Below are 27,373 nucleotides of genomic sequence, written 5' to 3' on the forward strand. Positions count from 1 at the left end.
TTGATAGAAAGTAAATAATATTTCTGTGCAAGGACAAAATTTTTGCTACTTGAATATTTGAGGCCTTACTGGACAATTCAAGTTCTGTTCGTGTGAACCTTTGGACAGACGTATTAGCTAACTGAGGTGCTGGATAGTTTTAACTAGATGCAAATTTAGAAGCCTTTTCTGTGTGTAGTAGTTACAAATGAACTTTACAATTTTAAAACAAAGAAAAGCAAACTGAACCACTTCATAATGTAATAGTCATTTCCAACTCTCCCTTTAGAGCCAGCTGTGCATGAGCTATGGTATTTCTTTGTTGATTTATAGACTAGGCTCATATATTGCTTTAAGTCATGGTTGAACCTGGTTTGATTGAATAAACTGCAGTTGATTATGTTTATGTGATACAGGCTGACAAGGTTTGCTTATTTTATTTATTCCTTCACCCTCATTTGCATGTCATCCTATCTAGCGATTGTAGGAGGCTTGCATTATAAAACTGTCATATTAAAATAAAAACCATAAATAAAATAAAAGTATATCAACATGAAACAAACCAAACTCTCTATCACAACAATTAGAAATAATCATATTCCTGGAAGACAGCAACATATAGCAAATGCAAAGAAGCAGAAGAAATTGGACCACAGCTAGCTGCTACAAGAACGTTACTCACACTAACTACAAACAATGGCACGACAAAGTAGCAACAATGGTGCATAGGAATATCTTTGAGAAATACCATTTGCCTCCAATCAAGAACTGATGGGACCACAGAATATACAAAGTAATAAAAAAAATGAAAAAAATGAAGTGCTTTGGGACTTTAGAATGCAAATAGATAGGCACCTACCACGTAATGCCCCAGCCATAACAATAGTCAATATGAAAGACAAAAAATTCTGAACAGTGGACATGACAGAACCCTGAGACAGAGAAGAGAAAGAACTGGAGAAAATCACAAAATTCAAAGACCTGCAAATAGAAGTAGAATAACTGTGGCAAAAGAAAGCAAAAATAGTGCCAATAATAATAGGCACCTTGGGCACAATCCCAAAACAACTGGAGTACTACTTGAACCCCATTGGCACTGACAAATTCACCATTAGTCAGTTGCAAAAGGCAGCTTTATTTGGAACAATTTACTTCCTGCAATAGTACCTTTAACACCATCAAACAACCACATCTGCCTATCCCAGGTCAATAGGGAGATAAAAATATCAAACATAGTCCAAAAATCTGGCTTATTGTGTGGCAAACCACCATTGATTACATTTATACGCCACTTGACTTCCAGTGACTCATAGCACATGATAATTAGCAAGTGGAATTTGGATTTTGTTATGTAAAAGTAATCACCTTTAAATTGTCCACTCTGGTTTGGTAGTTCTCATGAAGCATCCCAAACTAGGATATCTACAGTTCACATCTGAAGTCTGATAACTAAGGATATGGTTTCCTAGACAACGTTTATGAAATGTTAACTTTTGCAAAGATCTAAACCTACACCAGAGACATTGTTATCTTTGTCCCTGCTGGGTTATTTGTATACTGGAGTAGCTTGTTTGGAAACATGCCTACACTCCTTAAAATGTAATTGCCAGATTGCTACCAAAGCATATTTTTCTCCTTCTGCTTATACAATTTCATTTCTAAACTATTTAAAATGAAGAACATGAGGCTATATAGTTGTAATGTATTACTGTAAGTTTTGGCGGGACTTTTAGGCGGGAAATATCTCGTTTCTGATTGGATGCAGCCTCAGGCTGAAGTGTATATAAGGAGAGGTTTTTCTCCAGAGTTTTGCTGGGTCACACTATATTAAAGAGCTGTTGTCACTAACCTGGTCTCCTGCCTCGTCAATACCCAAACTTAACATTGGCGACGAAGGTGGGATATTGAGGCAGAGCACCAGAACAGAGCTGAACTCACTACGAGAATCAAACCCAGCAAGGTGACGGCGAATGCAGCGATGACCGGCTACACGCCACCCACTCCGTTTGACCCTGCCCAGGAGACATGGGGAATATATGACCCGTTTGAAAGTTTCCTGGAGGCAAGCGAGCTACAGGGAGTCTCCGACAACCGCAAACGGGCTTACTTCATAAGCCACTGTGGGTCAGCAGTCATCGCCGTCGCAGAAGCCCTAGCGGAGCCAACACCGCTACACTCCGTATCGTGGCAGACCCTTCAGACCCTCCTGAAGAATCACTACGCACCAGCCCCGTCCAAATCGTTCGGCAGTGCGAGTTTGGGGAGCGAGGCAACAAGAAGGCGAGTCTATCAGCGACTACATGGCAGCCCTGAGACAAGCCTCCAAGCATTGCAGTACCGCGATCTGGACGAAGAGCTGCTGGAACAACTTATACGGGGGTCAGAGACATCCGTTTGAGGAGACGGTTGCTAGCCAAGAGCAACCTGACATTGGCAAACGCCTGGACGAAGCCAGAGCCCATGAGATGTCCAACCATGCAGCAGACACCTTACAAAGCGACTCACGCCGATGGCGGGCGCAAAGCCGAGCACAGTCCACCACGAAGAAACCTATCGTGAGTCAACCAGCGAAGAGGAGGAAGAAGTCCACTACACGGAAAATCGACAAGGAAGACCGGAGGAATGCGGAAGTTGCGGGCGACATCAGCGCCAAAGATGTAAGTTCAGGGCGCCATTTGCGGCGGTGTGAAAGGAAGGGCACCTGGCTCAAGTCTGCCGAGCACCCCAACCTTCCGCCGAAAATTCAAATCGGCCAATCAGAGCGGCTCTGAGTCAGAGATGCAAACCCCACATTCCGCCGAAATTTCAAACCAGCCAATCAGAGCGCGAGATCGGCGAGGCGACCAGCGATTGGCCAGGAAAGAAAGAGCGAAGTCAAACCGAATGACTGTTACCATAGACCACGCAGCTACCCGCATCGAAGAAAAGATCTTCACAAACCCGACAATTGAAGGCGTACCGTGCCGACTGGAAGTAGACACAGGATCAGCTATCACAATCATGTCCTGGGACACTTTTGTGAAAGCCTTGCCGCACATCGCAAAGCGCAAGCTACAGAAACAACGGCTCCGGGTGCAGGATTACCAGGGCAACCGCATCCCTGTTCGAGGGACAACGACCGTCGAGGTCAAGTACGGGACATACGAAAAGACCCTGCCCATCACGTTAGTCGAGGGAACCTTGCCAAGCTTGCTGGGGCTAGACTGGTTCAGGGCGTTGGGAATGGGGGTGACTGGCGTCCACCGGAGCGGATGCAACCTGCAAAACGCCCTACTGGAGGAATTCGCAGACGTATTCGAGGACCGTTTAGGCAAGTACAAGGGGACCCCTATCTCCTTCAATTTAGACCCCCAAATAGCTCCCATTAGGTTAAAGGCAAGGAGGGTTCCTTTTGCACTCAAACCTAAAATCGACAAAGAGTTAGATAAATTAGTCAGCCAGGGGATACTAGTGCCAGTTGACCATGCCAAATGGGAGACGCCAATCGTCACCCCTATAAAACCAGACGGGTCCATAAGAATTTGCGCTGATTACAAGGCTACCTTGAACAAAGCATTGCAAAAGAGCGCCTACCCAGTTCCAGTAGTGCAACACTTATTGCACTCACTAGGCACGGACAAGTTTTCGCCAAATTAGACTTGGCACAAGCGTACCAACAGCTACCCGTAGATGCTAGCACAGCTGAGGCCCAGACCATTGTAACGCACGGGTGCCTTTAAGTGCACCGGTTACAGTTCGGGTGAGTGTGGCCCGGGCTATTCAAAATTTGATGGGCGGCTCCTACAAGGGTTACCGGAGTCGTACCCTATTTCGATGATGTGTTGGTATCAGGGAAGATTTAAGAGAACTGGGGAAGCGATTAAGGAAAGTTTTGGCCATTTTAGGTCGGCAGGATTAAAAGTCAAAGCAAGCAAGTGTCAGATAGGGGTCGAATCTGTTGAATTTTGGGCTATAGAATAGACAAAAAGGATTCACCCACTGAGAGCAAAGTCAAGGCGATAAAGAGAGCCCCAGCACCCAAAAACAAGACAGAACTCCAGGCTTTCCTGGGTCTGGTAAACTTTACGCCGTGTTTTTAAAAGACAAGGCAACCGTTGCTGAACCGCTGCATAAATTGCTTGGAAAAACACTGCTTGGTCGTGGGGAAGTCAGAGAATAGGGCATTTGAGGCAGTAAAAGTTTGCTATCAAGCGATAGCCTGTTAATACAATACAACAACAGACTGCCGTTAGTATTGGTTTGTGATCGTCCCCTATGGAGTAGGAGCGGTACTTAGCCACAGACTCCCAAACGGCACTGAAGCCCCTATAGCGTTCTATTCACGAGCGATGTCCCCGGCTGAAAGGAATTACAGCCAGCTAGATAGGGAGGCTCTCGCAATAGTGTCAGGGTGAAAAATTTCACGAATACGTTTTGGGCGAGATTTGAAATTGTCACTGATCACAGACCGCTATTGGGGTTACTGGCTGGCGACCAACGCCAGTAGCACTCTCACCTAGACTGACCAGATGGACTATTTTTGACCGCATACTCCTACAAGCTGCAGCATCGGCCTGGAAAGGAGCTGGGGCATGCGGACGCATTGAGCAGATGCCCATTGCCAGGAAATCGAGGACCCCACCCGGGCACACCCGTTCTACTAATTGACTCTTTGGACTCTGGCCAGTCACATCGCAGGAAGTGGCTCGGGCCTCCTACCGGGACGTTGTTTTAAGGACTGTAATCAGTTGGGTTCAAGGGATGGCCCGCTGCCGGGCGAGCTTTCAAGGAATTTGTAAAGAAAAAGGGAATTGTCTGTGCAAGGGGTGCCTGCTCTGGGGGGATAGGGTGGTAGTTCCAGAGAAGCTGAGAAAAAAAGTTCTGGAACTCCTGCATGAGGGTCACCCAGGAATTGTGAGGATGAAGGGTTTGGCTAGGAGCTATGTCTGGTGGCCCCTAATGGACAGGGAAATCAGTGACAGGGTTGGGCGATGCCAAGTATGTCAGGAATCAGACCACTACCACCTCGGCCCCAGTTTTGGAGTGGGAGAAACCCCAAGGCCCTTGGTCCCGCATACACATTGATTTTGCCGGCCCCTTCCACGGCCAAACATTTCTAATTGTGGTGGATGCATTCTCCAAATGGCTGGAGATCATCCTAATGAAATCCACAACCGCGGAGCTGTCATCTCAGCACTAAACCACCTTTTCGCCACGCACGGGCTACCGGACACCCTCGTGTCCGATAACGGCCCACAGTTCACCGCAGCATTATTTGAAGGGTACCTGGCTGAAGAGGGCATCCGACATGCCCTCTCAGCGCCGTTCCACCCTGCGTCGAACGGCCTTGCTGAGCGTTTTGTCCGGGGTGCGAAAGAAGCGCTATCACGAAGCGGCCCGGCGATTGGCAGGCACAAATCGGCGCATTCTAACCGTCAACACAGGACCCCTGTGTGGCCACCGCCGCAGCCCAGCCGAGCTATTAATGGGCGGAAGCTACGGTGCCCGCTAGACCGGCTACACCGAACTACGTGCAGGACGGGTTCAAAACAAAACCAGATAGAATCCGAGAGTTAAACATAGGAGACTCGGTGTGGGCACATAATTACAGCGGCGGCCCTAACTGGAAGAGGGGATAGTCATAGACAAAGCGGGCCCCAAATCTTATCTAGTGGAACTAGACGATGGCAGAATCTGGGCGCCACATAGATCAATTAAGAAACAGATTGAGCGATAAGGCAGAATTAGGCGAGAACAGCCCTGACTATGATTTAATTAACCCCACAGCTGACTGGAGCCAAGAACAAACAGAAAGCGTAAGCAAAGAACCAAACAGAGACTTATCTGAGTCAGGCGAGGTCCAGCGACACCCTCCGGTCCCTCTAGAGGACAGCAGGTCCGAGCCGGCGAATAATCCAGGGCGGATGGCGGGAGGAGGAGCTCAGAGGAACGAAAAGTCCCTCCGGCAAGCTCGACTCAACTCCAGAAAGTGAACTGCGCAGGTCCGGGAGAGTCAGGAGACGCCCCACGTACCTGCAGGACTACGTAGAGAAGTAATATGCAAATATTGGCAAAGTGCCTTCTGGGAGGGAAGGAGTGTAATGTATTACTGTAAGTTTTGGCGGGAGTTTTAGGCGGGAAATATCTCGTTTCTGATTGGATGCAGCCTCAGGCTGAAGTGTATATAAGGAGAGGTTTTTCTCCAGAGTTTTGCTGGGTCACACTATATTAAAGAGCTGTTGTCACTAACCTGGTCTCCTGCCTCGTCAATACCCAAACTTAACAATAGTATTTAAAAAAACCTTCCAGATTATGGTTTTGTTTTTATTTTGTTTTGTTTAAAATGCCTTTTCATTATGAGAATGTTAGGAATAAAGCTAAGAAAAGCTCAGCTCGAGTGTTAGAGATATAATACTAAGACATTAAATCCCCTTTCCTTGAAAGTGATTGTAACAGCTGGATTGACCCTCGCAAATTATATAATGTAGGAATAAATGCCAGAATACTGTTTTACTGGGATTATTATAATTCATTGTTAACAAAAACAAAATGAAATATGAATTCTCTTATGGAGTACTCATCAAAAGACATTTTCATGAATGTATAAGATAACTCATTTGAATAGAACAGAAGGTTACGTGTATGATATCCAGCTATGACACTTACTGTGTTGATAAAATTTGGGGAGGTGTAGACAACAAAACCTGTTTTTCAGCTGTTCTGTTGTGAAGTAAAAAGTTTATCGGCTACACAGTGCTGACATATTTTTTTCTTACAGATGCAATCTCCTTTCCTTCTTTTTCATTTTGGCTGAACTTAGGAGCTTGTAGTTGGGATAGGTATCATAATAAACCAAGCAACGTTTGAAAATTAATATTTTCCTTTGTTCCAAATGTAGTAACTATTGGTTCTAGTTTAGATAATGGAGAATAGCATGGCTAATCAAAAGCTTTCTGGTTTGATCACTCGTGCTGCAGAAGGACTAATTCTTACCCAGTTTATTAAGTTGTGAAGCATGACTGTACAGCTGGGGATAATGTAACTAATAATTTTTATTACTATTACCAAATTTTATTTAAAATTAGTAATATATGGGATGTGCTTTCTTCTTTGCTTTAGATCAGCATTTCTAAAACTATGTCAAAAGCCATCACTAAAGGCAGTTCTGTCACAATTTATTAGGGCAATCTTTGATAAGCTCATGAAATGTTCAAAGTATTAAAAAGGTTGTACCCCATGATTATCTTAATGTCTTCAGAATTGCATTTGGAATAAATTATCTGCCTTTTCTCTGCAAAAACTTTGAAAATGATTGTCTCAGTAGAACAATAAAAATATATTTTTACAGTTCTATAATTGCTACAAATACTAACTCAAGGGAACTGTTTTCTTTTTCAAAAAAAATGGTAGTGTGGAGTTTTCTTTGAAATCAGACAAAATAGCTATTAAGTCAGTGTATAATTGTTTAGAATGAGCCAATTATTTACACATTTAGTAGAGCTATAATAAATAATTACTCAGTTGGAGAATCTACTACAGTTAAAAGTACAGCATGTGAATGAACTAAAATTCTGTTAACTTATTTACAAGTTACTCTTAAAAAAGAATGCTAATAAAGTTCATAACCAAATATACTAAAGATGTTTAGAACAGATTCATTACAATGCTGGAGAAAATCACTAATTATAGAGTTCATATGGTGCATTAAACTGTAATAAAATCTGTTTGACTTTAATTTACACAATGTAAGCCGCCCTGAGTCTTCGGAGAAGGGCGGGATATAAATTCAAATTAAAAAAAAAATTTGAAGGGATTTTCAAACTGTGTATCATGATTCCTAACACATTACAAATAACTTAGGGAGGATGGTGTCACTACTGAAGCTTGCATAAGGAAAGTGAGTAGCAAAGCCCATTGTGCATTTAATAGCACTCGTGCTTTGACGAGACAAAATGGCTTGCACACCCAAAGTGAAAATACTTAAAGTTCACTTCCACTTTGTGTGGGCAGGTCACCAAGGAGACTATCAAGCTATGCTTGGTTTTGATGTGAGTTCTTCTTAAAAAAAAAAAATCAGTGAAACTGAGAAGTGGCACGTATATAAATAAGAAATCACTTTTCTTTTAATGTAAGAATGCTTATTCTTAATTCTCTTGAAATTCTCATATTTCATTAGCAAGTAATTCCCAAATCCATGTTCTGTTATATGAAATATAGTGTTTTCCAGGCAGACTGCCATTTGTTTATTGTATATAGCAAAGCTTATTTCTGGGTGTTTCTTTTTAGCCAGAGCAAGAGAGAGGAAGTTTCATTTTCTGTAGCAACAAGCACGTTTTGAATGATCAGTCAAATAAGTTGCGATTAGCTACTGTCTTGGAACAAGATTCTTCCTACTGATCACTCTCCCAAAGTGGGTGAAAACAGAAGTTGTGTTTAGCCTATGGACTATTAGCCTTGAAATATACACTGGGAATTCTTTCCCTAATCAATGAGTCATTATTGTTCATCAATATCAGGGGGAAATGCCACATTTTCATAAATTACTACAGTGCATAGTATAGATGTGTGGGGTTCTGCAGGGGTTAGTGTTGTCTGCTGTCTTATTTAGCATCTACATGAGACTGCTGGGTGAGATCATCCGTCACCATAAGGTGAGGTATCATCAATGTACTAATGATACTCAATAGTACATCTTTGTCCCTGGCAAATTAACCATTGCTGTGGCTGCCTTATCCTGGTTCTTGGAGGCTGTGAGGGTTAGGATGGGGAACAACAAGGTTTAAATGAACCCTGACAAGATTGTGTGGTGCTGGGTTTTGAAATACTCTGACTTTGGATTATGCCATCTTTGGTGCTGGATGGGTTTACATACACAATATTCCTTTTGAAACCTACAGGTAAATTGTGGCTTGGTTATATGTCAATCATTGTTAAATTTCCATTGACCTCCCCATTTGGGCTTAGTTTGCAGGATTCCAAGTTCAGTCATTGGCATTACCAATTAAAAAGACAGGTAGCAGGTGATACTGGAAGACATTAGTCATATCCCGGTTCCTAGATATTTTGGGTTAAGTATGTAGAATATAATCCTATATAACCAGATTCTGCTGTCCTTACTTTATGTACCCCTTTTACTTCAGCAGCCAACAGGCAGCTTTTACTTATATTGAATTGGTTGTGCGTGTAAAGTCATGATGTTCAGGCAACAATGACATCCTGTAACTTTTGAGATTGTCAGAGCCCTTCTTTGTGTCTAGACATGTTATTTCTTTGAATCAGCTTTATACCACCACTATCTTGATCCCCCCCCCAGGCCTTTTCTCTTTTTTGAAATTGTGTTTGTATCTGTTGCCTAGATTTATTAGCTTTTACCAACGCTGACTGCACACCAACTCCTCTAAAACTTGCGCAAAGACTTATGTGTGCAGAACTTTGCCATCCATGCAACCAGAAAGGAAAAGGAAGTGTGTATTAGGAAAGCACTATATAGTTGCAAAATACTTTCTTTTCATGGAAGAGACCAGGGTGCTCATCATGTGCAAGAAACGGGGCCAAAGCTCTTCATATGCACAGATACATGCAGATACAGACAGTCTTTGGTTAGCTACCATGACTGGGACTGGCAGCTCCTTCGTTAAACGAAATGGTCACTAAGTAAAACCACATCTGCCTTTCTTTGCTTTACAGACCTGTGAAGGTGATAAGTGATGGTGAAGTTACTTTTTCATCACCATCGTAACTGTGAATAGTCACCAAACAAGGCAGTCACTAAAAACAAACCAACTGCCTGTCAAGACTGTGATTCCTGGGCATTTTGGCCTTTTATGTGGGCCTAATGTAGCAAGTTCTTTATCACTAACAAATAGAGAAGGGTTGTTGTTGTTTTGGACAGGGGAAGTTCTTCCTATTTGTTTCCTTCTGTAGAGATCTTTATTATTATCTTGTATCGCTTTATTTCTATTAGCTTTCCACCCCATGATGATGTTCCAATTACTCTTTCCCACCAGCTTTGCTGCTGAGGTCTTGGATTCCCTTCACTGCGATAGTTCAAGCATGGTTGATTACTTTTCCACCCTCCATTGACTTTCACATTTTCAGTACTGGAGTAACTGTACCTCAGCGGCGTTGCCTGTTTTTAAGTCCACAATTGTAGAGGAAACTGGCCTGTAAAAGGATTAAGAACATTAAACATTCATCCTGGCAGTGACCCTAGCTGCAGCTTTAAGCTGTCTTCTGTACCTTCACTCCTCAGGAGGAAACAAAGGATCCACATGCCATTCTGCTAGAATTGTGTTATATAATAAAGCTGTATTCTTTACTTAGTTGTGAAAACTCAACCATCTGTATGCGTTGTACAGGTGATCAAGACATAAGATAAAGTTATTAAATAAATGTGGTTTTTTTTAAAAAAGCAAACTCTCTTTGTAACTTCATGGATGGATTCATTTAGTTTTCTTGGCAATATTTTTCTTTCTTTTTTTAATTTATTTTCCAGTTTAGCCCAAGCCCTACAATTCCTTGGAGATCTCCCGTACAAATCTCTAAATGTCAGCTATCACACCTGAGTTCTTGAGGCCTTCTGAGGTTTCTTCCCACCCCCATCCTATTATTATGCAATGCTGTTGCTGGTGCCACTTTGTTAGCAATTTGCCCTATGTGGGTTTTCTAAATAGAAGCAAACAAAAAAGAAAAAAAAACTTACTCTTTTTTTTTCCAAAACTCATCAACTTTATTGAAGAGAAGATTCATATTCTTGTTATATAGGACTTTTGTTCCCTGTTAAGTAATTAATTAATTAATTTCATTTAATCAGCAATTAATGAAGTTAATTAGTGGGCAAAATGCCATATAAACATCAAATGCCACCTCTTAAAAACCAGAGTTTCTATTAAAATGTAATGATCATGTCCTTGAATTACTAGCATCAATCTAATTATCTGAGAAAGCCAAGGAAAAAGAATCCTGGCATAGGTGAGTTGTTTATGAATGAGAAGGGATATACACCAATACCCAAGTGGCTTCAAATATATTTACACTCCAAAGGCCAAATTATTCTGCATGACGTTACTTCAGAGTAAAACTATTGACTACTATTGACCTCACCCCATTCCTAAGAGGACCATAAGGGGCGTGCATAAGCGCACAAACGTGCCTACCGTTCCTGTCCTATTGTTTTTCTTTTCTTCTTTCTATATATATGCTTATACCTCCTTATATTTACTCATATATGTTTATATACTATATAATCTTTTGTATGATTCCTACATATATTGTTGTGACAAAATAAAATAAATAAATAAAAATAAATAAATAAATTAAATAAATTAAACAGAATCCGTCAGCAATGCATTTCGTTCTGGAAAACCTTCGCAGAAGTGCAAAATCAGCCACATAGCTTTCTTTGAAGGTCATTTTCCTGCTGCGCATACTTTATCACTTTTTATAGTTTCTTTTATACTTTGAGCAGGGTTTACAACCACAATAATGTCATTCAGATAATTATGGTGTAATTGACCATTGAGCTGAGCATCCTTGGCTTTTACTAGGGTTTGTTTAATACCTCAGGATGGTCAATTATCTCATAATCCTGACTTTGTTGGGAATTATTGTTTTAATTATTGCACTCTAAATACATCATTGTCCCAGTGCTCTAAAGCTTCACAAGGGAATGATTACACTTTGCAGAGGTTTTGAGTTCCCAGCCTTATTGCATGGAAGACTCCCTGCCTGCCTTTAGTCATTATTTCTAGTACTAATTTCATTGCCTTACTTTTTCTTCTATGCCCACCTGAGGTCAACTGCCTGATGCTTTATCAAATGGCTGAACAGCATGGCTTGGCAAAAGCCAGTTGCTTAGTTTGTTCTTTATTCAGCTGTATTGCTTTCCTCCCTTCATTGCCCTTGGAGCCATGCATGTTAATGTAAGTAATCTTCAGCAGACATTGGGGGTTGAAGGGTAATAATAATTTTTGGCTTGTTCAAGTGATCTGAAGGACTAATTATTGCAAGCAGACAGGACATCGATGCTTGCCCTCATGCTGATGAGATATTTATGACTTTCTAAGAGAGGTTCTTTCACCTTGTTAATGATCAGGAAAAATGAGCACAGTCATAACGGGACTTGTTACTATCAATGTGCTGATATCTAAAATTATGTTAACAGACAGTGTACCAATTCCATTCATAGGTCCGGTTAGTACCATCCTGTAGATCACATTTACATCCACCCTGATTGGTGGTATTACACTCTCACTATGCTGGGTCAGCGTAAACATTTCTAAATGAAGTAGTTCCTCTTATAATACGTGCATAAGAGCACCAGCGTGCCTACCGTCCCTGTCCTAATGTTCCCTTTAATTGTATTCATTTTATGATGTGTTCAGTTCGTGCTTATACTTATATATATTATTGAATATGTATTTGACAAAATAAATAAATAAAATAAATAATACGCTTAAGGTATCATAGAAATCAAGTGCCTTAGCTAGAGACTGGATTGGCTATAGAGATACCGTGTGGATGGAAATGTCATTTATTTATTTTTTAATGTACATCTCGCTGAGTTAACTCTAGGCAGCTTACAGCCGTAAGCAGTGGTGGGATTCAGCCAGTTCACACCACTTCGGGAGAACCAGTTGTTAACTTTCTGAGCAGTTTGATGAACCGGTTGTTGGAAGAAATCATTAGTGCAGAGAACCGGTTGTTAAATTATTTGAATCCCACCACTGGCCGTAAGTCATTAAATAGTCCTGACCTAGTTATTGCAACTGTGATGATAAAGAAAGCACACTAAAGAATGCTTAGTCTTATCAAATTAGATAGAAAAAAACGGCTCTAAATGTAGCTATTGGTATCTGTAGTATTAGCTAATAACCCACTGTAATTTTATGTATGCTTTTAAAAAGTTGTGTCATAATCTTTGATTAAGATTTTCAGGTAATGAGCATGGAACATTCATATAAGAAATTAAATCTCCATAAAGGATGAAGGAAGTAATTTGACTGTTAGATTGACCCAAGACCAATTGTTTTGTCCGATTGCCTTTGCCAGACCTAATTGCAAAAGTCCTATTGCCTTTGCTAGAGTTAATTGCACGTTTGATATGAAAACAACATTAGGAAGATGATATGGGTGCTTCTTTCAGGAAATGTGAAATATAAAAATAGGGGGGGAAATGGGATTTGTATTCAAACCACAGGTCTGCTAGCAGCATACTACATGATCTTTGCTAATTCAATTCTTTTAGTAATTAATTTGTTTCCCACTAGCAGCATATAGAAAGCATTTTAAAATAACAATACAAGGATATTTCTGTGTTTTCAAACAACAGAAAACAGTTCTTGTCATGGCATTTAATTAATCATACTGCAATAATTAAAGGAATGTGGAAACTTCTCAAGTGTTTAAATTTAGCCTATGAAGTAAAAAATTATGATGTAGGTAAAAGCAAGTAATACGGTGTGCAAGTCCTACTATATCAATGATCAAAATCTAATTCATTTTAAAAATGATTTTTAAATTGGAAAACATGTATATTTGCAGAAATTCCAGCACACTATAAAAAATCAGTAATTTTTCAATATGGAACATTTTTAGGACAAAATGTTTGTCCTAAAATAAAGTATGACACTTTCTATAGTTGTGTATTTTACTACAATTTCTTGTGTTTGGAACACGATGTCTATTTGTTTTTCAATATTTGAGTTTTCACTCACATGATATTTAGAAAACGAGAATTTGCTACTTCAGGTTCATCCTGTTGTATCAACCAGATCTGAAACCAGCCAGTTTCATATTAAGTTACAATTTTGGGGAAAAAAATGTTATTCCCATATTTTTTCAGAATTATAATATTGGAAAAGACAAGCAGATGACTGAAGTGGCTCAGTAGATTGAATAATAGGAAATGGATTTCCTGTCCTGTTGTTCAGTCTACATCCAGCCTTACATTTTAATGTTTTTGTATTTTTTACAACTGAAGCTTCCACTGTTGCTTTTAATCCAAGAGCAAATTCTGATACCTTGCTTGAAAAGTAAGGCAGTGTTTTTCTATTTCCATCATTTTAGCTATTTAATATAAAGGCTGAATGCTTATTTATATAAAGAAGTGGCAGATATATTTTCTAACGTTTTTATGCTGGGGCATCTTGGAGAAATTTGAGCATGATGCATGAAACATCACTTCACAGGGTATATAACATTAACTCTTTTATTCTTCATGTAAATTTGAAAAACAAAGTTATCAAACCTGCAATGCAAAAGAACTTAGTTGTATAGGTTCGATTAGACTCATCACTAATTATAATAATCATATAGAGAGAGTCAGTTTGGTCTAATGCTTAAGGCACTTGTCTAGAATTGGGAAACTGTAAGTTCAAGTCCCAACGTAGTCATGAAAGCCAGCTGGGTGACTTAGGACCAGTTATTGTCTCTCAGCTCCACCCACCTACAGGATTGTTGTTGGGGAAAAACAGGAGGAGACAAGTGATACGTTTGCCATCTCTAAATATTGGTGGGGAGGTGGGGAGTGTTGCTGTGAGCAGGTTGGCTGGCTGAGTGGTTGCATCCTGATTGGTAAATGGAGTGGGTGTTTGCAGATTGGTCGGTTGTTTCGTAGCATCCTGTGTGAGTGTGGTCCTGGTCTTTTGTTCCTGAGCTTTGGTGTTGTGACCTCTGAAGTTCTGTGATGTGATGTCTTGAGCAGATGACTGTGATGCAGCATCCCGGGCCCTGGTTTGGCTCCGTGTCCGAGGTCCTGTCATGTGTTCCTGGTGTGTGTCAGCCTGCTTTGTGTGGGGATCGGAGGGGGGCGCAGCAGCCAGTGGTGTCAGCATGGTCTGGCTTCTGGATGGTAGTTGGGTTTCGTCTGTGGGATGGGTTTGGGTTTGAATCTGGTAAGGATGATTAGTGGTGGCGTTGTGTGTTGTCCTGGGTCCGGGGTCAATTTTCGTGGCTGGGACTTTTCCAGCACCTTAAAACCACAGGACATGAAATTGATTTTGAAGGAACCAAATTAATCTCCAAAACTGAACACTATAACAAGAAAATAATTATGGAAGCCATTGAAATAGAGAAACACCTCCACAATACAAACAAACGGGGCGACACCTCCCGCCTACCAGACATCTGGAAACCAGCCTTGGTCAACAAACGAGTCCCCGTCGTTTGCGCCTCCCTCCGATCCACACACAAGCAGGCTGACATACACCAGGAATACATGACAGGACCTAGGACGCGGAGCCAAACCAGGGCCTGGGATGCTGCATCACAGTCATCTGCTCAAGACATCACATCACAGAACTTCAGAGGTCACAACACCAAAGCTCAGGAACAAAAGACCAGGATCACACCCACACAGGATGCTGCGAGGCAGCCGACCAATCTGCAAACACCCACTCCATCTACCAATCAAGATGCAACCACACAGCCAACCAACACGCTCACAGCAACACTCCCCACCTCCCCACCAGTATTTATAGAGAGACGGCAGCTCCGACCACGCTTTGCTCACAGAAGCACGAAGCCGAAAGCACCAGCCTGAAGATGATGAGTGAGACCTCGTCGAAACGTCACCAAGATACTCTCAACCTTACACGGGAAAAGACCCGAAAATGCCAAGACCTACATTATACACACACACACACACACACACACACACACACACACACACACACACCAAGTTCATGTTAATAAACTTCTGTTTACCATATAGTATATGAACCTTGTTCCATGGAATTCATAAAACACAAAGAGAGAGATGCATTTATAATCAAAATTTTCTGTCCCACTTTTTTTTCAGGAAATCAAGGTAGTATTCATAATATTACCTTCTTATAACCTTTTTGTCCCTTGCACTTAACTTTTCACAGAAATATAGTTTTTTGTTTTTTGTTTTTATTTGAATTTATATCCCGCCCTTCTCCGAAGACTCAGGGCGGCTTACAATGTGTTAAGCAATAGTCTTCATTCATTTGTATATTATATACAAAGTCAATTTAATTGCCCCCAACAATCTGGGTCCTCATTTTACCTACCTTATAAAGGATGGAGGGCTGAGTCAACCTTGGGCCTGGTGGGACTTGAACTTGCAGTAATTGCAAGCAGCTGTGTTAATAACAGACAGACTTAGTCCGTTGAGCCACCAGAGGCCCTAGTGATGGTTTAAAGTTAAGACTTAATAAGTTTTCATGCCATATTTGGACTGGATCACACCATCCTTAGTTCATTCTAAATAATGGCTGTGTCTAGGGCGTGCCATTTTGGTGACTGAAGAATGCCTTAACAATGAAGAAATCATAAGATGGGCAGAAACAGATGTGCTGTTCACCCAATTCATATCTGTTTCCAAAAGTATACTGTCCAATAACGTTTTCCTTCTTACTATTTCCAATTTTGGCAATTCCAGTCTCTGACCACAAGCAGCACATCCCGCTTAGATATTCTGTCAATTTCAGATTGAATTTAAGTAACTTTAAAGCATCTTTTTCTTCTTTATTAGTGGTCCGAGGAAAACCTTGGATAATTGTTAGGCAAAAATGATCTTCTGACTGAAAGTGTCCAGTTCCAGTCCATTTCAATTTGCTGATCCCTAAAATTTCATTAAATCGTTTCTTCTTCTGCTGTGTTGAACTTTCTCATATTCATGCTTCTTACCTTTCAGCATTCCCGCTCTGTTTCTGTTTTTGCAGCTTCAGATTTTTATTTCTCAAATGGCACATCAGTAACTAGATGTTGCAAAGAGATTAATTTGACCCTGTCATAAGCTTCATCAAAAGATCCTTAATTCTTCTTCCGCAACATATTGAACTCCATCTGACTTTGGAAACTATAATCCAGCATCTTGACTCACAATCACAACTGAGCCCAAAATTTCTATTGCTAAGCGAGACATTTGTTAAGTGAGTTTGCTCCATTTTGTGACCTTTCTTGCAACAGTTATTAAGTGAATCACTGCAGTTAAATTAGTAACATGGTTGTTAAGTGGATTTGGTTTCCCCATTGACATTTTTTATTAGCAGGTCACAAAAGCGGATCACATGACCCCAGAACACTGTAGCCATCATAAATTGTGTCACTTTCCAAGCATCCAAATTTTGATGATGTGACCATGGAGATGCTGCAATGGTCATAAGTGTGAAAAACGGTCATAAGTCACTTTTTCAGTGCCACTGTAACTTTGAACAGTCACTAAATGAACTTTATATTGTCAGTCACTTCATACCGTCTATGGTTATCTTGATAAAATATAGGAGTGGTTTAGCATTGCTTTGCCCTGTATTTAAAAATCAGCTCCTGTGTATCTAGAAACATAATTTTCACTATGTTACTAAATTGTAGCCTAACAAGTAGAATTCATGATTCCGGAACTAGTGTGGTTATCCTTCCTGTCAGTAATTGATGTCACGCAGGTTTCTTGATATAACTTCATACCTACTGCATAGAGAAATCAAGTGGCTGTCAGGCACAAAGAATCAAAACCATTTGTGCAGATTGCAGCATAAATGATTTATTGAAGCCTATACACGAATATCTACTCAACTAACCATCAGCACTAAACTGGTGCTAGATTAAGAGGGAATTCAAGGGGGCTGGACGTGGATCTCTTCTGGCAATGCAAGGATTCTAAACTTGGAAACTTTTAAGACTTGGCTGGCTGGCTGGCTGAGGAATTCTAGGAGTTGGTCCACGAGTCTTAAAGTTGCCAATTGGAGATCCCTGCTCTAAACTGGTGATGCGTTTTACTCCACCTAATCTCCCCCCAGCTCTACTGCTCTTCTCCTACAACCACACCTATTTGTGTGCCATTTCTTATAAACAAAAAAACAACAAAAAAATGGTAATGATGTCATTGTCATACGACTTCTGTCAAAATTCAAATGCATGCAATCTTCTCTTAGACACTCCCAGCTGGCTTTCTGAACTCATCAGAAAGCTAATATGCTCATTTTAAAATGATTTTCGTTTTCTCAGAACTGCCTCTCTCTGCTTATTATACTCTGATATCAAGGTCAGGCTTCAGGTACCATAACAAGAGCACTCCTTGCAAATACATATTTGTCTACACATGTTCCAAATTGTTAAGCTACTGAGCAGCATAGATCGGCGCAGTGTGTAGCTCATCCTTTAAACAGCTAATCATAATTAGCTACTTTATCACACTAGTAGGGTGTTCTAAATTATAATTTTATTAAGCACCACAATCAGAGATCGCAACAGTCTTTGTAGCAGTGAAGCTAACTAGATTGAGAAAAATATATCTATGTTATTTCAAATTTATGAAAATAAATACTTGGGTTGAAATCAGAGTGGTAGTTTACTCTTGGCTCTTAAACCATCATTCTAATTGTCATTCAGTAATTAGTTTTCTCCTTTATTGCAGCCAATTACAAAGGGAAAGAGAGAGATGAGTCATAGTGAATTGAATTCAAATTATAATCTGTCTTCTCTCCATTTGTACAATGAATATAAATGGAGCAAGGGTATTTTTAAGACATGCATAAGACAATTTGCATAAAGATGTGTAAAAAAGCTACAGATTTTAATAGCACTGGAATAGAAGGAACTGGCCCTGCTTCTAAATGTTTCTTCTTATAGATAAAGGAAGCTTAAAACATCTTTCTATTGATCCCTTCTTTAATCAAACTCTCTCAATATAATATTAAGAGATAACAAGGATGGGGGAAATAAAGCTATTATCTAGGAATGGAAAATGGAATATACATAAATCATACTTATTAAGAGGTATGCCAAAATTGTATGTTTCTGATGTAATTTTTATAGTCCAATCTATGTTTTTATTTACATTACATTACTGGTGCAGCCTAGGACCAGACCACTTGGAAATCACTTCTGTCAACTAATGCTAAAACATGAATCATAGGATATATATGTATTCAGATTCACACTTTCTGTATGCATCTCATGCTTCTTTGAACAAAACAATACATTGTTAGTGTTTAGTTTTTGATATCTTTGTTGCAAAGTTTGAACAGGCATGGTATTCTTACATGAAGGAAATATAATCAAGGACTTGGAACACAAAAAATTGCAAAAAATATTGACTGCATCATTTTCTTCCACCAATCCATGTTAGTTATGTCCTTTTTAATTATTCAGAAAGGTTCACTAACAATTATAAAGATAATTTTGGCAGAGTTAAACAGATTGTTTTGTATTTCTACATTGGAGGATGTCTATCACGTACTGTTCTCTGTTTTATGAAGTGCAGAGGGCAGAATAATGCAATTAAGTTAGAAGAAGGAACAGTTTCACCATGAAACCAATTTGTTTAGAGACTCCTTCATTAGAAGGTCATGGAAAAGGTAGATAGTCATCTATCTACCTTTTAATTTTAGGATGCTTTAATTTTGTTTCCATTCCACTGAGTGAAGGATCTGAAATGGCGTTTTGCAACCCAATGAATCTCTGATTAATTGTTTTTCAGGAATCCAAGTCACAGTAGAAGTGGTCCTTTTTTAACAAATAAAAGTTCCAATTCTTTCTTTATCTCCTTCATACTTTATTTATTTATTTATTTATTTTATTTTGTCACAACAATATATGTAGGAATCATACAAAAGATTATATAGTATATAAACATATATGGGTAAATATAAGGAGGTATAAGCATATATATAGAAAGAAGAAAAGAAAAACAATAGGACAGGAACGGTAGGCACGTTTGTGCACTTATGCACGCCCCTTATGGTCCTCTTAGGAATGGGGTGAGGTCAATAGTAGAAAGCTTTTGGATAAAGCTTTTAGGATTATGGGAAGAGACCACAGAGTCAGGTAAAGTGTTCCAAGCACTGATGATTCTGTTACAGAAGTCATATTTTCTGCAATCTAGATTAAAGCGGTTGACATTAAGTTTAAATCTATTAGTTGCTCTAGTATTATTGCAATTAAAGCTGAAGTAGTCTTTAACCGGAAGGACATTACAATAGATGATTCTGTGAGTTAAGCTTAGGTCTTGTCGAAGGCGACGGAGTTCCAAGTTTTCTAAGCCTAGGATTTCAAGTCTGGTGGGATAGGGTATTCTATTGTTTTCAGAGGAATGGAGAACTCTTCTTGTAAAATATTTCTGGACACGTTCAATTGTATTGATGTCAGAGATGTGGTGAGGGTTCCAAACAGGTGAGCTGTATTCTAGAATTGGTCTAGAATTGATACTTGTCCTGTATCTTGCAGAAAATTTACTAATGCTAGCATGGTATTATTATGATATAGTTTGCTGGATAGTTTATGTATGTGCTTGTGTGTGTTTGTGGGTCTATAAGCATTACAGTGTGGGGTTTTGGTGCGCGCGGGGGGGTTGTGTGTGTATGTATTGTAGCACTAACAGTGGGAACACTGTTTACTCTCAGATTTTGTATTGAAACCAAAACACAAAAAAACCTGCACCAGCACATGGATCGAGATACCCCAGTTTTGTCTTTCATGTAAGAATCTGAAAAATGGCTACTTAAAAAGTAACTAGCATAGTTTTTTCCATTGACATCAGAAAACTACAATACCTATTAGGAATTGCATCCTCTGGATACTCTAATAACCGGTCTTACTATCTTATTGCAAAGATAATCGGGAAATGTTTCCTTTCAGAGATCCATTTACAAGAAATGGTTCCACTTTGCCATGTTGTGTTGCAGGTCTACCTTTTAAGTAATGTAAGCACCCCAGCCTATTCCTTTCAATAAAAGTCAGATGACTCTGTTTGTAACTGCAACCTGATTTTGAAGTGGTAGACTAGCGTTTTGGTTGCTGCTGTGTTGATCCAGGAGCAGCTCTCATGGAGAGATCATTTATATCTGCTTATTTTAGAAAAGCATAGATGGCTCTGTCCATGCTGGCATAGCTTTTGTCCTCTCATCGGGGTGTGATATAAGCAAAACTGGAAGACTGTGCCATCAGTCATCTTTCCTTCTCTTTCCCTCTCATTTTAGAGCTCATCTGTATCTCCATCAGCAAGTTTTAGAGCCTCCGAGAAGCACAGAAACTCAACAGATTACTCTTCTGAAAGTAAAAAACAGAAGACAGAAGAAAAAGAGATAGCAACTCGTTATGTGAGTGAAACCATGTACAGTATATTTTCCCCTATTATTTGTTCTTTTATACTGCCAGTAAGGATGCACCAATTTCATCCCAAAGAGTTTTAGGCTGTTCTGCACAGTCTCAAAGGGATCCTGTCTTTTGTCTCCAAAAACCCTTCTCAGCTGAACTTAGGTCAGGAAAAAGAAAATATAACAAGCTTGGCTTTCCTCCTCAACACAGATGCCTTCCATATTGAAAAATATGCCAAAATGGAAACGGCACCATCTCCCAGTACGCCCTTTGACAAATATGCAAACTTTCCTAAAGCTATTGCATTTCTTTTATACACCTTAAATTTATATTCTTCCTTTCTGTTTAGGCAAGCAGTTAATTTTTAAAAAATAACAAAAACCTGATATTAAAAGTAACCCACAATTAACAGACTAAAATAAATGTGTATTTACTGATCTTCTAAATGTTGGGGTTAATTTTTATATTTTTTTAAAAAATGCCAAATGTATTTCTCAAGAAAATTGTTCTATAACCTAGGAGTAATGCAGTAGGATGTCCTCTCCCACACACCAGATAGACAAGCTTTTTTCTCTCCAGAAGGGTCTTTCTGCAGATATCAACATTCAGAGAAGTTTGCGGTGGGAGAGGTGATCTCTCAGATAATCAGGTTTTAAAGTGTTTAAGGTTTTAAACCAATACCAACATGTTTACGTCTGCCAAACAAGTAAATACTTTGTTATAATATAAGCACTGACTGATTCCTGTTCTTTACTCAGTTATCTGTTCAGATCCTGCATTTGCAACATCCAGTTGCAACTTCCAGAAACATAACATGCTAAATTAGAAAGGGAGGAATACTCATTGCCAGCTTAAAAATTCTTGACAAGCAATCTGATGAGATTGGTGTTCCCAAGCTCCTTTTTTATAAGCTCATCCAAATTTTGATTCATCCCCTAGTCTGTATTATTCCAGAAGCAATGATCTACTAACCGGATATTTAAAAATATAACTGTGGCTTGTTGTATTACAGCCCAAGGGCAGCTATATGGATTAAAATGAGTTTTTAAAAATCTCAACTGATGCTGTTACCCATTTTGCATTGCATTTCTAGACCTTTTAATATTTAAATGAAAAGTGTAGTTTTGACAAGTGTTTTTGGGTGCTTAACTGTTTTCTTCTTCAAATGCAGGATAGTGATGGTGAAAAAAGTGATGATAACTTGGTGGTTGATGTATCCAATGAGGTATGTGCAATTTTGCTTTAGGAGGCATAATTTATTGCAGTGGTCACCAACTGGAAAATTTTGGTGGTCCCAGAAAAATTATTTGCATATTTTATATTGCACTAAATCAGGAGTCCTCAAACTATGGTCCCTGGACTGGATACATGCAATGAACGCTTGTGTTGCTTCAAAGATTCTCCCCCTTCAGGGTCTTTTTGTGTTGGTTGGGGTCTGCTTCAGCCTCCTGGTGTAGGGCTTTGGGCAAAGGCTGGAGGGAAGTGCTGCTTGTGGTGAAAAGCCGGAGGGCCTTGTTCTAGTGGGACTGTATCATGGCCTGGAACCAGCTGACCATCTCAGCCCGCTGAGTCTCCAGGCACCGATACCTAGCCTTGCACTCCTGCAGGTCTTCCCTCTGCTTGGAAAGCCTATGCTCCTAGTCCTCAGTGAGGTGCTTCTGCTGAGCCTCCTTCTTGGTCAGATCCAATTTGAATTGAGCCAGCTGTTTTGCCAACTCTGTCTCATGGTGGCTGCTTAGCTCCAATAACTGCTTCCTGTTGGGGCCCTAAGAAGCCTGGGCAGGCAGGGGAGGAGTGGGTAGGAGGCGAGGGGTGAGTAGAGGCCGGTGAGGTGCCCCTCGATGTCAGTGACATCAAGTTGGTCATGGCCACCCAGTCACATGACTACCTAGCTACACCCACCCAGCCGGTCATTAAGCAGATCATATTAGTGGTCCATGGGATTTTAAAATTATGAATTTAGTGGTCCCTGAGGTCCGAAAGGTTGGGGACCCCTGATTTATTGCATGTAGTCCTCAGGTAACATTGAGAATGCTTAGAAAATGGGGGAGTGCTACACTGCAGGTGGCTGATACACTAATAGCAAATCCTACTTCTCCCCCTGCACACCTTGTTCCCTCCCTCCCCATCTTTTTACCATCACTAAACTTTTATTGCTATATATATTTGTATGGTTTACTGCTTTTAACTTTGTAAGCCACCCAGACTCTCCTTGTGCTGAGATGGGTGGTGAAGCAATATAACAAATAAAACATAAAAATAGTTTTGCTTTGCTGTAGTAAAAAGGAATCATTGTTTTAATCCATATATTGAAATGGAAGTATGACTTCTTTGTGAATAATGATTTATGCAGGCAGGGGAATATAGTATACCATTCATGAACTTCACTATGGGATGCAGTCACAAAGGAGCCATAAGTTATTCACTGGAACAAGTAGGAGACCTTGATAATCATTACGCTTCTTTTTTAGGATCCGTCATCTCCACGAGGAAGCCCAGCACATTCTCCAAGGGAGAACGGCTTGGACAAGGCTCGCCTACTGAAGAAAGATGCACCAATTAGCCCAGCCTCAATAGCATCTTCAAGCAGCACTCCTTCTTCCAAATCCAAAGAACTTAGCCTTGTAAGTGACTGTATAATCCACATTCATCTTCATAACTGTGTGTGCACCGTTGGGTATCTAACTTGAGGTGGAAGATAATGAGATGTGTCGCAGTAGTACATCATAATATAACACTAAGTTCAATATATTTCTACCCAAAAAATATATTTTGCACCTCAGGATCTTTTGGAGTAATAGAAAGTATTTATTCAGCTAGCCAGGTCTGAAAATAATGTATCTATCTTTTATTGTATTTTTTTTCCTGTCAGGAAGCTTGCTATTCTGTGAATAAATAAGAGTGCACAGGGGTTCTTTGAACCTTATTTTATTTTATTTTGGTATGACAGTTTACAGTAATTTTAGCTTCCTGCTTGGTTGTGATTTGGTTCTTGGCTTTATTTGTGTTACTTGGCTATATTCAGCTATAGTCATATTCTGCCTAAGAAATAATATGTCATTTACAATAGCCTTTCTTTTCTTGTACAAGTCACAATTCAGAGAAAGACTGCTTGCAAACCGAGAACAGTACTGACTTCCTTTGATTGATATTCTGTGTGTATATATGAACTTGCATGAGAGCGACTAGTTGTTTTTCTAGGATCTCAATCTGCCACAATTTCCTCACAACTAGTCTCTTCACCTGAAATTTAAGACTGAGGTGTGCAATTTAGTGACAGTTTTTAAAGTCTTTTGGTGGCAGTTTTTAAAGGTGTTTGGAGGGCCACATGTAATTTTGAGGTTACAAAATTGTCACGCACTCTAAGGAAGGTCAAACACAAATTTCAGGTAGCATTCAACTTTTTTTAAAAAAAAAAGCTATAACATGCTTAATTATTAAAGGAGCATCTCCAAGCCACATTTAACTCTTAACAACACAAAAGATAATGCCCTGTTTTTCTGTAATTATGCAGAAATGTCTTGCTGTTGTCATCTTCTGGCATATACTTCAAATAATGCTTGTTACATCAATTTTGGTAATCCAGCATTTTCAAACTTTATCCAATAATATTTTCCTTGAAAATTGAGTTAATAATAGAAGAAAGCTGGTTTTGTGTAGAGGTTAAGATACCAAGTAAGAAATTGAAAGAATGTAAGAGCTAATCCTGTACTAGTCACAAAGCCAGTTTGGGTGACTGTGGGCCAGCCACTTTTTCTCAGCCCTAGGAAGGAGACAATGGTAAATTACTTCCAAAAAACCTTGCCAAGAAAACTGCAGGGACTTGTCTAGGCAGTCGCCAGTAATTCCCCTGCCACCCCCTAAAAAAATAATTTAGGGTTGGTGGTCTCAACCAGGAGATAAGCAACACTTGCAATTTCAGGAAATTAATAGGATAGACTTAGGCAAGTCACTAAAATCCTTAACTCTTTCTAAGGTTAGACTATTTTTTCTTCCAAATTCAAAAATACAGAAGATGGATTCCTATTTAATGTAAAGAAAAAATTCAACTCTAATAAAAAGAGTTGACTATAAACATAGTATATACCGTAATTAGGAAGATTGTTAAACTTCTTCCTGCTGCCCAATTTCAAGCAGAGGTTGGATATCCATCCAGCAGGGATGCCTTCGTTTAACTGCTACATGGAGCATAAAAGTGTCTTCCAATTCTGTGATTCTATGGCTCATTTTATTCAGTTTTAGATAGGCTCTAGGTAAATATGCATAATCTGCGAAGCAAATATGCAAAGGAATTATGACAATCTAAAGAACTGATGCAATCTAATACAGGAGTTTTAAACGTATTGCTTGTTTTGGTTATGTTGTACAGTTATAATACCATGTTCTACTTTATAAATTAGGTAAAGGAATTTTTCACATTCTGAGTATTTAGAAAAAGCTGATGTCTGAATATTATTAGTTTCATACTACATGTTAACAATAAATAAGGCTGAATTCTCATGAATGTAATATGCCATTAATATTTTGCAGATTTAGATTCAAACGACCACTGCTATTTCTCAATACCGTCTCAGCTTCTATCATGCAATTTGTTTGAACTCTATTGTTAGCACAACCAACTGCAGGTTGGACTGCTATTGGATAATACAATATCCTGCATTTTGTTAAATGAAATATTGTTTGTTCTGTTCTTTAAATGAAATATTGTTTGTTAGTTCTATTCTTTATTCTGTTCTTTGGGCAATCATTCAACTTGGCATGCTCTGGATGGCGAGCAGCAAGGAAATGTATGAAATATCAAAATTCTTTGGTTCAAATAATGCAGTGGTTTAGTATTCATTACAATAGTCAAAGAAGTGCTACTTCATACATGTGTTCCTTGTTTTAATGCCTACTAAAAAGTACACCAATGTAGATCTCAATAAAATCAACTTGTGCAAGTTTCATTCACTGTGATTTTTTTTGCATAAAATCTGTTTCTCTCCATATCAGAATGAGAAATCCACCACCCCTGTGTCTAAATCAAATACCCCAACTCCACGTACTGATGCTCCAACACCCGGAAGCAATTCTACACCTGGATTAAGGCCTGTTCCTGGAAAGCCACCAGGAGTTGATCCATTAGGTTAGTAAATGTAATTGGAGAGGGGAAAGGGTAATTTGTCTGTCAAGTAAATAATAATAATAATAATAATAATAATAATAATAATAATAATAATAATAATAATAATAATAATAATAATAATAATATTTTAATTTGTATACCGCCCTTCTCCCAAAGGACTCAGGGCGGTTTACAGCCACAGTAAAATACAAAAACAACACATACAATGCTAAAAACAAACATTAAAAAACTTATTCAATTGGCCCCATTTAAAATACAATATCAACCCTGTAAAACTAATAAAATTTAAAACCCATAAAATCAATTAAAAATTTTAAAAATTCAAGCCATATGCTGCTTGTTGCATGCACACAGCTGTAGCGTATTGAATGTAGATCTAGGGTCAGATCTTATGTCTTCCTTAGATTTGCTACCTCATCTTGGGCAAGTCTCACCTGGTTTTTCTGGTCTGACATTGTCCAAATGGGCTGATCTACAACTTCTGTAATCTGTAATCAACATAGCTAGCTACCTTTATGATTGAAGTTTATATGAGCTGTAATGAAACACATCTGGACGGAATCAGATTGGAGAAGAGTGAAATACACCTAGACAAGGCTATTTCTTACAAACCTGTTCAAAAACAGGATTAGTCTTTCCACTCCGCATTGTAGGAGAAAGATTGTGTCTGTATAATTCTGTAAAAAACAATTTGCTATTTGTACTCAACATAGGAAATGTCTGTGGACATTTTTTTTTTCAAAAGGCAACTGGACTTTTTTATTTGAGGAAGAAGAAGACATTTTGCTTCTTACACAACTGATGAAGCTTCTTGGATAAGATGCAAAATATCTTCCTCCTCCTCAAATAAAAAACAGTCCTGCTGCCTTTTGGGGGGAAAAAGTACATTTGAGTCAACATTTCTTTTGTTTATGAATATGGCATTTTTAACTGGAAGGATAAACTCCAATATTGTTAGCAATATGTATGACTTCAGGGAAGAAAGCTAATAGGATGCATGAAAGTCCTTAAAAAGGATCTATATGTTTAAATTAAAAAATCCAAAGAAAAAAATACAAGTCAGTCTAGCTGTATTATTTTAGGATGTGCTATCTGAAAATAAAATAAAACAAACTATACCCCAAGAAAATACCAGGTACCTCACAGCACAAAGATGTCAGAAGGACTACTGACAATGTATGTTGAGATTAGTGTAGGTTGTTGAGAACTACAAAAGAAATGTTTAAAAAA

The 27,373-nt window shown here is 39.2% G+C and overlaps 1 protein-coding gene across 8 annotated transcripts in view; it reads left to right on the forward strand.

Annotated features, from left to right (window-relative positions):
* LOC131190804 (transducin-like enhancer protein 4) overlaps positions 1–27,373 on the forward strand; it is a 174,700-nt gene that overhangs the window by 128,882 nt on the left and 18,445 nt on the right. For all 8 annotated transcript variants that reach the window (XM_058168214.1, XM_058168215.1, XM_058168218.1 and 5 more), the window contains 4 exons: positions 20,901–21,020; positions 22,190–22,243; positions 23,490–23,642; positions 26,011–26,143. In XM_058168214.1, coding sequence (XP_058024197.1) covers positions 20,901–21,020; positions 22,190–22,243; positions 23,490–23,642; positions 26,011–26,143 — 460 coding nt within the window. The remainder of the gene's footprint in view (positions 1–20,900; positions 21,021–22,189; positions 22,244–23,489; positions 23,643–26,010; positions 26,144–27,373) is intronic.

This window comes from Ahaetulla prasina, chromosome 2, assembly GCF_028640845.1.
Source record: "Ahaetulla prasina isolate Xishuangbanna chromosome 2, ASM2864084v1, whole genome shotgun sequence".
In the NCBI taxonomy this organism is placed as follows: Eukaryota; Metazoa; Chordata; class Lepidosauria; order Squamata; family Colubridae; genus Ahaetulla; species Ahaetulla prasina.